Genomic DNA, 16,499 nt, shown 5'->3' on the forward strand with positions numbered 1-16,499 from the left:
TACATGAAAATCAAAGTAAGTATTTAAGATGTAAAAGCATTGATTTTTAAATTTAGTTAAAAATAATGAGTAAAAGTAAACACTAATGTTATAAATCCAGAAAGCATAAAACATGAGTAGAAATTGCTTCTCTTGCTGTTTCCCCTTTAACTCCCAGGGCTCTTGGACTCTTTATGATGTCACCTCTGAACATCACCAACCTGAATGTACAATATTTAAATCCTGGCAAGTCATAGGTGGGAAAAATGTCTGTTCCAAGATTGTAAGTCCTTTTGTTGAATTTTCTAATTTGAAATAATTGAAATTTTCTAGCTAGGTTAACACTTATTCTCTGTGGTATTAAGTAATGTTTCGTATATTATTATGTTCATAAATAAGAGAGATTGTGTTTAAGCAGAGACATACATTCTCAAGCAACATAACAGTCTATTTTGATGCAAGGTTTAGATAGTTCATTTCAGCAAAATAGATGTCTTGAGATAAATCTATTTTTACTGGAGGTCTTACTTGATTTCTTGTTATATTGTATTTTGAGGAATATTGAATAAATAATTCATTGTTCTTAGGGGAATTATGACTCTCTAAGGAGGAAATTGGAAATTTTCGGAATAAGCATTATATATGTCACAGTGACAGAAGAGGGCTACTGAGCTTTAGAATGTTAAACCTTTAGTTAAGTGGGGCCACCATGCAAAAGTGGACCAGTCAATGGTTAATTATATATCCCTGAAAAGCACTGTGTATATGAAAGAATTCTGTAATATAAAGGATATTATCAAGACCAGGGAAGCAAGTTTGATGATAGTAGTTCCTAATTTATTTTCTGTTAAAATGGGTAGAAAAAGAATACCTTTCAATTATGTAAACCATTAACAGAAGGCATTGAACAAAGGTGAAGGGATGAAATTTTGAAATATAAAAGAATAGTTGAGTTTTCTTTTAGCAGTACTGTTAAAGAGAAAATGAACAATAAATCTTAAGAATAAATTAGGCTATCTAAGGGCATTGGTGCCTACCTACTTCCTTATAACACAATCATTACTTTTGGGGGCAGGTAGATATGGGGATTGAACTCAGGAATACTTGACCACTGAGCCACACCCCCAACCCTATTTTGTTCTTTATTTAGAGACAAGTTTCTTAGCGCCTCACTATTGCTGAGGCTAGCTTTGAACTCTCACGATCCTCCTGCCTCAGCCTCCTGAGCCACTAGGATTACAGGCATGCAGCACCATGCCTGCTCACAATCATTATTTTTTAAAAGAAATATTTTGTGAGGGTTTAAATGTGATTGTCATGATTACTGTCAAGACCTAGGGATTTGATGACAATTCTAAAATAAACTATGTTTTGGCATTTTACATGCCAGAATAATGTTATATTTTAATGACTTAAAAACATTTAAGTTCCACATAATATCAAATGTAATAATTTTATCATGAGGATTGGATGACTTTCAGAGGACTTCACCATGATTAAAACTCTACTTTTGGTTTTATGGCAATTTCTTTTTGGCGTATTGTAGTAAAATCCTAAAACTGTGCTATAGAAAATGTGATAAAGTTCATAATCAGATGCTCTGATAAAGTACAATAAATCAGACACAAAAATTTTTAGCAATACCTCAACATATTTCTTTGGATTCACGTGAGAATTCCCAATTTATTTAATACAGAGAATTTGCAATGCACACACAAAGATTTCTATTTGTCCTTTAATTCTAGGAACAGCCGAGCTTTAGTTCTGGAATAAATATTTCTGTGCCCATAACTACAAATTTTGCAGATAAAGAAAATTTTCCTCTTTGAGTTCATTTTCCTTCTCCTCACTTATTCTTCTTACCAACTTTGGGTCTATCCAAACCTCAGCTCTTCCACTTGATAGTTCCACCTTTTCTTGCCTTGGCCTCTGACAAGTCAACTCAGTTCTTCCATTTATAATGTTGAATAAGACTATGTTTTATCTAGGAAGTGAGAGTTTCACAAAGATTTAGTCTCATATCGACTGTATATTTTATATTTTCCCTCCCTTGAGTTGCATTAATAAAAGCTTCTCTTATTGTCCTAGTCTGAAGATTCTCCTTGATCTAGAAAAGGATTTATCAGTCTTGGCACTAGTGACATTTTATGCCAGATAATTCTTTTGGAGTGTGGGACTGGGAGAGGGAGGGTGGCAGTTTCTTGTGCATTATAAGATGTTTAGCAGCATCCAGGGTCTCTACCCACTAGATGCCAGTATCATATTTCCCCAGCACACACAATTATGATAGACAAAATATCTTCAGATATTGCAACATGTCCCCTGGGTAAGGAGTTCAAAATAAATCCATTCTGAAAATCCGTTCCAGAAAATGCTAGAGAAAGAAAATCTTACCACCCAAAGAGCCATTCTTCAGCAAGACAATAACTGTGAGGCATTGATATCGTGACCTCTCAAGTAAATACAAGAAGATTGAGAGATCACAGTGAGTCCCTAGAACACATTCTGCAACAATTTTATGACCCTATTTTCCCTGCTGGCAGGATATCTGGATACATTCTTACAAACAGGTAGTCTATGGACAATTCACATTGTTGAAGCCTTTGACCTTATAATTTATTATGTACTTTTAAAATACATACAGGCAGAGGTATAGTAAAAGGCAAGAATAAAGGCAGGTGTATTTTGTGTTTAAATTAAAATTATTTTAGACTTAAAGAAAACAATAAGAAAAGTTAGTTTAAGTATATCTCTTAAAACATTTTTCTGGTAGTAATATAGAAATATATATTTTTTTTCTTAAAAAATAAACTTTGTCTTGTCTCCTACATTGGGACCTCAACTTTTATTTTGAAAAAAAATAAATTTAAATTCCTTTTCTAAGTCAGAAACACATTATCTTTTCTGTGAAAAATATCTTTATGTCAAAAACTCACAAATATTGAGAATAATTTTAATTGATTAGATATATAGACCTGAAGTAAAGGCAGATTTGTGACTTCTATATTCCATTTTATCTTGGCTAATGTGAGGAATTAATTGCTGAGTTTCCTTATGAATAGCTGGAAACGTTAAAAAATCATTTCACCAAAATGTCCAATAGTTTTTCTTCATAGGATAAATCATTAGAATTTTCTTGGTTTCATGAATTTAAAATCAATTTAAAATTATCAAACTATATTTACATTCACAAAAAAAGTTTCAAAATAATAAAATAGTAGAAGATATACTAATAGTTTATTATTTTTAGTAGATAATTTTATAAGAAATGTCAAAAATTGAATCCAAATGAATCTGACTTTAAAGAATGGCCCAAAGGTCCCAGAGAAGCAAGGCAAAGATCCTCCTACAAGCAGAACTACATTTTGGGGAGACAATAGGAAAATATTTTCTCACATAAAAAATTTGATTGATTTAATTGCATATCTCAATATAAATTTACATAATGACAGGGGCCAGGGTTATTCATTTTATTGTTGTTTTGAGGTTCTATAAAATCTCCTAAGTAAAAATGCAAATGATCAAATTTTATTGAATTATAACTATACTCAAATTAACTCTAAGAAAACTGTAGAAATTTTTGACCACAGCAGAAAGTGATTTTTGCCAGATTTCATTGTTTTCCAGATTCCATTGTGTTTTTTGTTTGTTCATTATTTCTTCAGAAGTTATTTAACTTTTAAATATTTATGCATTTTCTAAGTGCTTTTATAATTGATTTCTAATTCAATTGCTTGATAATCAAAGCATATTCTCTAGAGGTTTTGTAAAACTTTAATAGATGATGCTTATTTACCATTTTAAAAATCTCATGTTTACAAGTGTATTGTTTCATGAACCTGAAGAATTTTCTCTTTCAGAGCATTTGGAATGAAGCAATTCTCATTCATGGTTAAACATCAAAATTTCTTCAACAGAGTATAAAGTATACATTGGCTAGATCCAAGCTTAGAGAGACAGACATAATGGCTCAAATAATTGTGGTGAATATATTCAGTTAAGAAAACACCAGCCTAGATAAGTGACAAGTAAACATATGCTAAATTTTATTCAATTAATTAATTCATACTTTTGTAGAGAAATAGAAATATAATAGGTTTTAGGCTGAAAATTTCGTTACTTAATGAAGGTATTAAGATATTGTGTGTGTTTTTTGTACTAATATCTTATTTTTTATATACCATTAAAATAAGTAAAACACTGTGAAAGTATGCTTGTTTCTCTGTGAGTTTAAGGCTCAAACTTGCTCATGATGAGCATTGGCTCTATAATAATACACTGTAATATTTCATTAACATATCTCACTGTTGGTTTCTATTAGAAATAAGTAAAAACTGAATTATAGAACTCTATGGGAGCAAAGATGTTTATAAGAAAAATAACAAGTGAGAACTTATAAATGGAAAATAGTTCACAACAAGTCTTATTCATCAGTTTCCTAGAGAAAAAAAAAAAGGAAATTCCATGTTAATCCTACAGTATACATTGACATGCACATATTCTATTCACACATGCACCCACCCATACATATGTATACACATTTATCACTTAGTGAATTGGAGTTGGAAAACTTCTGAAAATAATTTGAAGATTTGTTTTTGTTTAAATATAGGGGTTATAAAATAATGTTTTGGCTCAAATTTAATTGGAAGGAAATTTGGTGCATGAGGTAGGAAAAATAATTTGAACATAGTTCTGCAATTTACAAAAAAAATATCTACATGTATACATTATAGATGTGGCAAGCTGGTTCATCACCATGGTTTAATTCTGTTGAAGTCCAAACACAAATTTGTACATTTGTTCCTATCTACCATTCTGTAGATGAGCTTATTTTACATAATAGTGGAGATCTGAGAATGCAGTGGTTTTATAAAAATTAATTAACAATTTTCTCTTTTATTTTAATAGCCAAAAAATAAACTATGGGACATATGATAATTATATTCCAGGTAAGGAAGAATTCAATATTTATTGTAAAACACACATTATTAATTTTAGAAATAAATTATTATTACATTTTATTCAAAAGGATAAAGCAAAAAGTATCAGGTAATTAATAATAAACACTTATTTCCCAAGGACTCTTTCTCTTGGACTCATTGAATACCTTCTTAGCATATTACTGTTTAAATCCAAGTAAGATTAAGCAAATACTTTCAGCAACATAAAGGTGGACATATTTTCATGTTACAAATTATACGGTTATATAATCTTACAACTTCTCAGCCAATTTCTACTAACTCCCTGATAGGTTATATCCAGTTTATAATTGGCCAAAATGTCATTTCTAGATAAGTCAAATTCATCTAATTTGAATTACTTTAATTATCAAATGTTTTCCCCTCATTTACTAAACTTAAATACACCTTCCCTTCAGTACAGTTTTCCTACTGATCCTGGTGCCATCTTTAGGAGACTTACAGGAGAAGTTTATCTTCTTTTATACATAGTGATACCATATATATATATATATATATATATATATATATATAATATATTTAAATATAAATATAATATATAAATATAATATATTTAATACAATGACAAGATCTCTCACTGGCCTCAATTTTTACTTAAATATCCCTAATCATTTATATTATAGTTTGGGGGAAACTTCACCCTCCCAGTCATCATTCAGTAGGCATTTTGTCAATTGTTTATCATTAATCGTGTCGTTAATAGCAATGTGATTCTTGTGTGTTATAGCCTTTACTCTTGTGGCTTAAAAAGTGATTAACTTAAAAGATTTAAACCTTAACACTTAAGGTTCGATTATCTGTTTATTGAATATTTTATACCAGACATTGACTAAAGACTTTGGGGGAAACAGAAATAGTTAACACATTTTCTATCAACAGAATTGTATTCTAATCCTAAAAAACATGAAGCAAAACCAGGACTACAGAGATATTAAATTAATTAAGGATAGTAGTAATGTTTCTTTAAAGTTGTATTATAGATTGTATTAGTTTCACAATGACTATTTTATATAGTTATCTATAAAACTGGTTGAAATAGAAAAATCAATTTTAATTTTCCATACTGATCACACATGATTTTAAATATTACTAAATAAATAAAGCCATAATTGGAATCATTTATTTATTCATTTACATGATATGCATTGCATCTACCACGATTTCAGTTCTGATGAAATCTAACCATTTAAAAAGTTTGTTTTATCTTTCTTCTTTTAGTCAGTGAATTAAGCAAAAAATCATGGAATCAGCAACACTTTTCCCTGGCATTTCCCAAACCACCGAGGCCAGGAACCAAAAGGAGATCAATACCTTCCCAGCTACGTGATAATACAACTCCTGTAAGTAAGGAAAAGATCATATACTTAGTAGTAGTAAGTAATTAGCTACTAGTAATAATCTTCTGAAATCATTTAGATTTATTATATGTTTTATGTATCAGAATTGAGCCACAAGATTTCTGTGATGAGGAAAACACTTTATATCTTTGCAGTTGAACATAGCTATTGAACACCTTGACATAAGGCTAGTATACTGGATTAACTTTTTTTATATTTAAATTGAAGTAAATTAAGATTATACATGACTGTTATATGCCATATCAAATAACACATCTAAAGATATTTCAAATTAAACTATTTGGAAAAGTATAAATATACATTTTTACTTAAAATTCACTGTATCACTTATTTCATATTGACTCTTTGTTTAATAGCCCTACATTATATAAGATGTGTTCAAGAGAAACAGGAATCTATAGACTCTAATTTATGGTTAGTATAAATATTGGGGAACTGTTAACCAGCTGAAGAAATTTACCATAAGTCATGGAATTACATTATGCCTGGATGGAGTTATAGTCCTTCCTCACTTCCTGCAATGCCAAATATAGGATTCTGAGCATTGGGAGATAAATATTTTCCAATGTTTCTAGAGTGATTATGTGTCATAAAAATATTTAAAGAAAAGTTTCACAAAGTGAATGTACCAACTCTTATATATCTGAACTTGAAACTATTAAACCCTGGAGGTCAAATTGTTTATAAGTCCATGTAGAAATGAAGGGTGAGCAAGACATTCCAAGAATACTCATGAACAGTGAAAAAAATATATATATATTTTATATATTTATATATATGTTTATCCTGATATTGAGGAGAATTTCTGAGATGTCATTAGTCCATGAAGGTCTCTTCCAATTTAATATAAAATCTTGAGGGAATTATGAAGATCCTAGATTGAAAGTAAACCCCAATGAAGCATAACTAACTATCCATTAGTTTTAAAAATGATGAAATTCCAAAATCAGAATATACTATGAAATATATAAATTATCCACTTTTTTATCACACAATCTGGAACTGTTTAATGTTTGGATTTAATCTATATTTAGTGGTCTGTTAATAATAAAAGCTTGCATAACTCAAAATTTGTTCATCATTATTCTAACGAATCCAGGTAGTTGATGAATCCCAATTGGAACAAAGAAGACCGCCACTATGGATGCACCGTTCTTTAATGAGAATTTCAGAGAGGCCATCTGTTTATTTAGCTGCCAGGAGGAGGCCTCCACCCAAACCCTCTAAACCACCCAAAGAATGTGAGGAGATGCTTTCAGGTGAGAAAACTGAATCGGAATCAGAATTCAGAGAAAAGGCAGAGTCAACGAAGGGCAAGGATGAAGAAAAAGAATCTAAATCTGGCAAAAGGAGTAGAAGGGGTTCAAAAGAGAAGGATTCCGGTTCAGAAACTGGAAGTGAAAAAGGACGGAAGAAAGGTAAGAAAGGGAAGAAAGGTGGCAAGGGCAAGGAGTCAGGTGAAGAATCTGGGGATGAGAAAGGAAGCGGCAAAAAAAGTAAGAAAGGTAAGAAGAAGGGCAAGGGGTCAGGTGAAGAGTCTGAGGAGGAAAAAGAAGGCGGAAAGAAAGACAAGAAAAGTGGAAAGGGCAAAGACAAAGACGAAAAGTCAGAAGAAGCAGAGGGAGAAGAAGCGGCCCCGCCCATAGCAGAGACAGAGTCTGAAGAGGAAAAGGCAGCAGAAGGCGGAAAGAAAGACAAGAAAGACAAGAAAGGGGGAAAGAAGGGCAAAGACAAGGAAGGAGGAGGAGATACGGAAACGGAAGACGAAAAGGCAGGAGGCAAGAAAGGCAAGAAAGACAAGAAAGGGGGGAAGAAGGGCAAAGACAAGGACGGAGGAGGAGGAGACACAGAGACTGAAGACGACAAAGGAAGCGGAAAGAAAAGCAAGAAAGACAAGAAGTCTAGCAAGAAGGGCAAAGACAAGGAAGGAGGAGGAGAAACAGAAACCGAAGACGACAAAGCCAGCAGCGGCAAGAAGGAGAAAGAGTCCAAGAAAGAGGGAAAGAAGAAGGACAAAGGTAAGAAGGGAGAAGGTAAGAAAGGTAAATCCAAGAAGGGCAAGTAGGCCCTGGAAAATCATTTCCACTGAAAGAGCAATTCAAAACTATTTGATGAAAACTTCTAGTTATCTGGAATTGAATTTATGAGTGGAAAAAAAAAAGGCTGATGGCATAATTTTTAAAAAGGCAGCAAAGAACAACACAAGATGGACCCAGAAAATATTCATTAAATGTAAGAGATATTTTAAGAAAAAAAATCAAGGGAAGATTCTTTGAAGGACTTGAAAGATACTTATTATGCTCCATTGGGGGATAGGAAGGATTGAAAGATCTTCTAGCACGATTTGAAGAAGAATATTAAGGTAAGTATGTATAAGGTAAAGGTACGGAATAAGTGGATATAAAAATTTAAAAATCAATCTTCAATAAAGACTTAAAAATCTACAAAGGCTGTTATCTATAGATTAAAAAGTTATATCTCAAGCTTCATACCTAGGATTAAAGAACTATAAGTATCTGAAAAGAAATGAAAAAAAAATTAGAAAATCTACTTTGAGTAAATACAAACTGAATACAGCTTTCAAAAGAAGGATGAGAGGACAGAAGGAAGGAGCAAGAAAGAAAGAAAAGAAAAGAAAAAGAAATAGGGTTAATGCCCTATGAGCCTACACCACCATCTCTGAAGTCTAATCAACTACAACCATGTTTAAGGAGTTGGATATTCTACTTCCTAACCAAGATGAACATACTTGGTAAGTCAGTTTTATTTTAAATCAAATAGAATCTAAAATAATTTAATCAATTGCAAAATTTAAATTTATGCTTACTGCTACTAGAGCCGCTCTATAATCTATTGATTAGAATTTTATAAAAAATATATCAAATTTAGGCTTTCTCATTGTAAGAAATATTTGAACATGAAGAGATCACAAAGTAAATGAAGCATTTAAAACTGTTGATGAAAAGATTAAGAGAAGTAGAACTATTTATGGTGCAGGAAAAGAGACTACCTTATGATATCTATCATTTTAATGGTTAGCAAAAGTTATTTTTTTTTAATAGAAAATAGTGGCCACCTTTCTCCACTTAAGGAAGTATGAAAATCAAAATTGTGAAAATGCCCAAGAACAAATGTAAATGAGGTGTATGAAAGAACTTATCAAGAACGTGCTTAATAGATAAAATTCAACAAAATTTAACAAAATATTATCTATATAGTATTATTTAGATATGAAAACAATGAACGTTATAACTACATTAACTTCTTTTGCGATCCACAAGTCTGAGCTTCTCCAGCCAAAACCTACCTGCCTACAGTTACCACTCAGTTAATCACTACGAGAGGATTAATGCACCAGTTAGGTGAAGACTGTTGTAACCCAACCGTTTCACCACTAAACTTTCTTGTATTGTCTCACACATAAGCTTTTGGGGGACATCTCATATCTAAATCATAATAGGTTCCTATTCCCCATGCTCTAAGAACTATCTTTCTATTAACAGTATTATTCATAGAAATAAGGTATAATTGCTTTGCCTGGACTCTGAATACTGGCTCCTGTCCTTCCTGCACCAGTTGTTAAGGATGAATTACAATTACCAGGCGACCTTGCTGGAATGTCTGTAACAGCAAAGAAGGAACTTCGTTGTTCTATCTCTATCATATTCTATGTTCAAACTATTAAACTTTTCTGGAATTGTTCTCTCTGAGGATTTGATGCTTCAGTTTGAATCTCCTTTTACCTCTTAAAAAAAGCCCCTTAAAATAATTTTCTCCCATGAGACTCAAAATGAAGTTTTTTAGATTCAAATTTCATGTATTGTGACAGAACAGTTGAGTTTTTGCCTTTGCCATTGGCCCACAACAGTGCACCAAAGGCACAAAGAAACTACATGGAGTCAAATCAAGTAGGGAAATCTTTATTCTGTCACCTCTTCTGTTCCTCCTATATTATTTTTTCCATTATTTCATTCATACTCATATTTTATATGGTTTTGGATGATTCTTATGATATTGAATCCTATATATGAACCCAGTACTGATTTCTCCATTCAGGTAAAACTCATATATATATTCAAATATTTAATTAGAGGCATCTCTTGGATTGTCTTCAGGCATCTCAAAATTAATATATTCTGAAGGGAACTTTTTTCAGGTTTGTTGTGTCATTTATTTTTTTTTACCTTTTGATTTTTTAAAAATTAATTTATTTTAATTAGGTATGTATTTAATTAAGTAGGTATTATGACAGCAGAATGCATTTTGATTCATTATACACAGTTGCAGCACAACTTTTCATTTCTCTGATTGTACATGATGTAGCATTGCACCATATGTGCAGTCATACATGTACCTAGGTAATACTGTCCCTCTCATTCCACCATCTTTTCTGCCCCCATATGCCCTCCCTTCATTTCCTTCCCCTTTGCCCAATCAAAACTCCACCATTTTCCCCATGTTTCCCCACTCCTCATTATGGATCAGCAACTACTAATCAGAGAGAACATTCAGCATTTGGTTTTGGGGGATTTGCTTACTTCGCTTAGTATGATCTTTTCCAGTACCATCCATTTACTGCAAATGCCATAATTTTATTATCGTTCAATGCTGAGAAATGTTTTATTGTGTATATATACCACAGTTTCTTTATTCATTCATATGTTGAAGGGCATCTAGGTTGCTTCCACAGTTTAGCTATTGTGAATTGAGCTGCTATAAACATTGATGTGGCTGCATCAATATAGTATGCTGATTTTAAGTCCTTTGGTTATAAACCAAGGAGTGGGATAGCTGGGTCAAATGGTGTTTGCATTCCAACTTTTCTAAAGACTTTCCATACTGCTTTTCATAGTGGTTGCATCAATTTTCAGTCCTACTAGCAATATATGAGTGTGCCTTTTCCCCCACACTTATTGTTGTATATATTCTTGATAACTACTATTTTGACTGGTGTGAGATGAAATCTTAGTTTTGATTTGCATTTTTCTAATTAGTAGAGATGTTGAACACTTTTTTTCATATATTTGTTGATCAAATGTATACCTTTTCTAAGAAATGACTGTTCAGCTCCTTAGCTCATTCATTGATTGGGGTATTTTTTTTGGGGGGGGTCTTAAATATTTTGAGTTCTTTATATATCCTGGAGATTAGTGCTCTATCTGACGTGCATGTGGCAAAAATTCGTTCCCAAAATGAAGACTTTCTTTTCACCTGATTGTTTCTTCTGCTGAGAAGAAGCTTTTTAGTTTGAATCCATCTCATAAATCAAATGCATTTCTATACATCAGTGATAAATCCACTGAATGAGAAATTAGAAAAAGTACCCCATTTACAATACCCTTAAAATAAAAAATACTTGAGAATCAATGCAACCAAAGAGGTGAAACACCTCTACGATGAAAATTATAAAACACTGAAGAAAGAAATTGAAGAAGACCTTAGAAGATGGAAATCTCTCCAATGCTCTTGGGTGGGCAAAATTAATATTGTCAAAATGGCCATACTACCCTAAATGCTATATAGATTCAATGTGATTTCAATTAAAATCTCAACATCATTCCTTATAGAAGTATAAAAAGCAGTCATGAAATTCATTTGGAAAAATAAGAGACCCAGATTAGCCAAAGCAATCCTTAGCAAGAAGAATGAAGTAGGAGGCATCACAATACCAGAACTTAAACTATACTGCAAATTTAGAGTAACAAAATGCCATGGTCTTGGCACCAAAATAGACATGTAGACCAATGGTACAGATAGCAGACACAGAGAAAAACCTACATAAATACAGTTAGTCTCATACCTGACAAAAGAGTGAGCCAAAAACATATATTGGAGAAAAGATAGCCTCTTCATCAAATGGTGCTGGGAAAACTGAAAATTCATATGCAGCAAAATGAAACTAAACCCCTATCTCTCACCATGCACAACACTCAACTCCAAGTGTATTAAGGCCCTAGGAATTAGACCAGAAACCCTATGTCTAACAGAGGAAAATATCTTTATCATGTCAGATTAGGCCCTAACTTAGTAATGCATATTACTTAGCTTTACTTAGTAATATGCATTTGTGTTTCCTAAAGCATAAGAAATAAGGGAAACTATTGATACTCCTCCACCAAAGCCTGTTTCTTCCCAGATCTCTGCCAGTTCAGTAAACAAGGCTGATATACAATCTGTGGCTTAGTCCAAAATAGATGAGTTATTCCTGTCTTTTTCTTCACCCTGACCTTTAGTATGCCCTGTCTCCAAAATGTGTGAATTTGTCTTTTTTTACTACACTTCTAATGCTTGATCACAAGTACCTCAATCAGCCATTATATTTCATGTGGAAACCCTAAACCCTCTACATGTAGGTGAAGCCACCTACCTTATCTCTCACCACCACCCCACTAGTCTCCACATACAAACTACCATATTCTTTGATCAGCTAAAGTTTTCTAATATATTGTCACATTTAGAATGTATTTTTCTTTTGATCTGGCTTAGAGAGCCATTAATAGTCTTGCAGGGGATTGTTTCTCCGCTCTCATGTGCCCGCATTGTCCCTTTTGTCTTTCATGTTTTTATCCCATTGATTCTTTTTTATATTTAACCATACATAAACTTACACTATTAATCTGCACACTTATTCTGTCTAGAATGCAATTCACCTAGAACTTCATATTGCTGACTTATTCAAATTACTCATTCTCAGAATAAATTTGACATTTTCATTTATTTATAGACTAGTTTTTAGAGAAATTTTAGGTTCACAACAAAACTGAGCAGAAAGTATAGATGATTTCCTGTAGACTTTCTGTTTACTGGTAGGCACAGACTCCCCCACTACCTCAGAGTGGTGCATTTGCTAGAATTCATGAGCCTATATTGACATGATTGTAAACTAAAGTTCATAGTTTAAATTTTCCTTCATTCTAGATATTGTACATTCTATGTGCTTCACAGTATTTGTGATGGAATGTTTCCACCACCCTATAACAAGCACATGAAGTAATTTCACAGTTATACATATCTTCTGAGCACCACCTAGTCTTCCTCCCCTCCCCACTAAGTTTTGGCAACCATCGATGGGTTTACTGTCTCTATTCACCTTTTCAAAAATGTCATATAATTGCCAACATGTATTGCAGAGCTTTGACATATTGGCTTGTTTTACTTAGTAGTATACATTTGGGTTTCCTTTATGTTTTTTTCTTTATGCCTTGATAGCTCATTTCTACACTGACAAAAAAAGCCATTGTCTGAATGTTTCAGAGGTTTTTTCAGTTTGTAATTTTTTTGTCATTGTTTATCTGTTACTGAATAATATTTTGGTCGCTTTCAAATTTTGTCAATTATGAATAAAAAATGTAAACAACTGTGTGCATGTTTTTCTCTAGACATGTTTTCAAAATTTATTTGGTAAGTTTGAAGTAATATGCTTGTAATATTATTGAAGAATATGTATGTATACACACACACAGACACAGACATATTTTAAATACACACATGTATTTTAAAGAAACTATCAATTTTCCAAATGGACTTCCCCTAGCAATAAATGAGAGTTTCTGTTTTATCGTATCTTTCCCAGCATTTGATGCTATCAGTGTTTTGGATTTTGTTCAATCTATCAGGTATGAGGTTGTATCTCATTGCTTTAAAATACGTTTTTAAAACATATGGTTTGGAACGTTTTTCACGTACTTATTTGTCTTTTGCATGTAGTCTTTGGTGAGATGACTATTAATATGTTTATCCATTTTTAAATCAGGTTGTTTGATTTCCTGTTGAGAATTAAGAGTTCTTTGTGTGTTTTGTATAAGATGCTTTTGTTTTTTAGCACATATTCCTTCCGTAAATATTTTTTTTTCTATTTTGTGGTTTGCCTTTTGTGTTCTTTTTTTCACCAGGGATTGAACTGCAGGGTCCTTAACCACTGAGCAATATCCTTAGTCCTTTTTTTTTTTTTTTTTGCATTTTATTTTAAGACCAGTCTCACTAGTTGCTTAGGGTCTCACAAAATTGCTGACACTGTCTTTGAACTCATGATCTTCCTCAGCCTCCAGAGCTGCTGAATGTACAGGCATACACAATCACACTAGGCTTTTGTGTTTTCTTGACATTATCTTTTGCATAGCAGAATATTTTAGCATTAATTTACTGTATCTTATCAATGCTTTCTTTTTTGAATCATATCTTTTGTGTTGTACTTAGGAAGTCATTGCCAAAATCAAGGTCCTCTATATTTTCCCCTGATATTTTCTAAGAGTTTTATCGTTTTGTGGCAGTGACTAATTAATTAATTTGTTTTTAATTATAATAAATGTTTAATAAACATTTAATAAATGTCATATATATTTATGGTGCACAATGTGAAGTCTTGATATATTTATACACAGTAAAATGGCTCAATCAAACTACGTAAAATATGTACTACCTTATATAGTTTGGGTGTTGATAAAATTTAAATCTACTCTCAGCAATTTTTAAATATATGTTGTTGTTAACTGCAGTCACTATATTATATAATAGATGTCCTAAATTTATTCCTCCTGAAATTTTATATCACTTGAACAACATCTCCCCGCTAACCTTCTAGCTCCTGGTTACCATTATTTTACTCTCTGTTCCCATGAGTTCAAATATTTTTAGATTTTGTCTAGGTTTTGTGACACATGTCTGTAATCCCAGTGGCTCAGGAGGCTGAGGCTAGATGATGACAAATTCATTAGCAATTTAGGGAGGCCCTTAGGAACTTAGTGAGATGCCATCTCTAAATAAAATCTAAAAAAGGGCTGAGTTTGTGGCTCAGTGGTTAAGTGCCTCTCTTTAAAAAAAAAAATTAGTTGTAGATGGACACAATACCTCTTTTTTAAAAATTTATTTTTGTGTGTTGCTGAGGTTTTAACCCAGTGCCTCACACTTGCTACGCAAGCACTCTATCAGTGAATTGCAGCCCAGCCCCTCATTGTGTATTTTTCTATACCTGGTTTATTCCATCTAATGATGTCTTTCAAGTTCATTCATGTTGCCTCAGTGTCAGAATTCCCTTCTTTTTAAGGCTGACTTGAACTCCATTTTGTGTATATAAAACATATTTATCCACTCATCCTTTGATAGACCCTTAGTCTACATCTTTGCAACTGTGAATACTTCTGCAATGAATATGGGAATTCAGATGTATCTTCAACATATGGATTTTATTTTCTTTGTATGTGTACCCAGAAGTGACATAGCTAGATCATATGGAAACCCTGCCTTTAATTTTGTGGGAAACTCCATATAGTTCTCCATAATGACTGCATTAGTTTACATTCTCATCAGTGGTGTGCAGCGGTTCCATTTTCTCTGCCTCTTCTCCAAAACTTTTTTTCTCTTATCATTCTGATTATAGCCATTTTATGAAGTGTGAAGTGATGTTATGTTGTGGTTTTAATATTTGCATTTTCATGATGATTAGTGATGTTAAACGTTTTTACATATGCCAGTTTTAGAAATGTGTTTATCTCATTTTAAGAGATGTATGTTCAGGAACTTTGCTTCTTTTTCAAATGCATTCTTTGCATGTATTGAATTCAGTTACTTCCTTATACATTTTAGGTGTTAACTCTGTATGACTCCATAGTTTACAGGTATAATTTTTCCTATCCTGATAAGTTATCTCTTTACTATACTGATTGTTCTTTGCCATGCATAAGGTATTATTTTTTTGTTTCTTTGTTTTGTTTTAGTTTGATACAATCTTATTTATCTGTTTTCTTTTTTCTTGCTCATGTTTTGGAGCTAAATATGAAAATCATTTTTTTATTATTGATCAATGTCAAGAAGTTTTCCTCTATGTTTTCTTCCATTAGTTTCACCACTTTGGGTCTTATATTTAATTCACTCATCCATTTTTATTCAATACTTGAATATGGAGTGAGATAATTGCCTAGTTTCATCCAGGTGGATCTAAGATTGCCCAACGCTTTAAGAGATGGTTGTTTCCTCATAGTGCATTCATGACACATAAGTCATAAGTTAGTTGACTGTTTAAGTATGGGTTTATTTTCTGTGTTAGCTATTCTCTTCTTTTGATCTATATGTTTTTGTGTCAGCTTCATATTTCATGGTTCCTGTAGCATTTTGTATTTTGAGAACAGGTATCAGTGTTCCTACTGATTTGTTTTTGCTCAAGATTGATTTGCTTCAAGGTCTT

At 32.4% G+C, this 16,499-nt stretch overlaps 1 protein-coding gene across 1 annotated transcript; it reads left to right on the plus strand.

Annotated features, from left to right (window-relative positions):
- The first annotated feature begins 245 nt into the window (after positions 1-245).
- Cylc2 (cylicin 2) lies at positions 246-8,529 on the plus strand. Its single transcript, XM_078044978.1, has 4 exons — positions 246-262; positions 4,891-4,931; positions 6,180-6,305; positions 7,423-8,529. Exons 1-4 carry the CDS (start codon positions 246-248, stop codon positions 8,382-8,384), a joined length of 1,146 nt encoding a protein of 381 aa, XP_077901104.1. The 3' UTR covers positions 8,385-8,529.
- Positions 8,530-16,499: the final 7,970 nt, after the last annotated feature.

Source organism: Ictidomys tridecemlineatus, chromosome 4 (assembly GCF_052094955.1).
Source record: "Ictidomys tridecemlineatus isolate mIctTri1 chromosome 4, mIctTri1.hap1, whole genome shotgun sequence".
Classification (NCBI taxonomy): domain Eukaryota; kingdom Metazoa; phylum Chordata; class Mammalia; order Rodentia; family Sciuridae; genus Ictidomys; species Ictidomys tridecemlineatus.

Bases quoted from the DNA above. Each gene is read 5' to 3' on its own strand.
- Cylc2 (XM_078044978.1), top strand. The intron at 4,932-6,179 runs GTAAGGAAGAAT...TTCTTCTTTTAG, and splicing joins ATATGATAATTATATTCCAG to TCAGTGAATTAAGCAAAAAA. The intron at 6,306-7,422 runs GTAAGGAAAAGA...GAATCCAGGTAG, and splicing joins TGATAATACAACTCCTGTAA to TTGATGAATCCCAATTGGAA.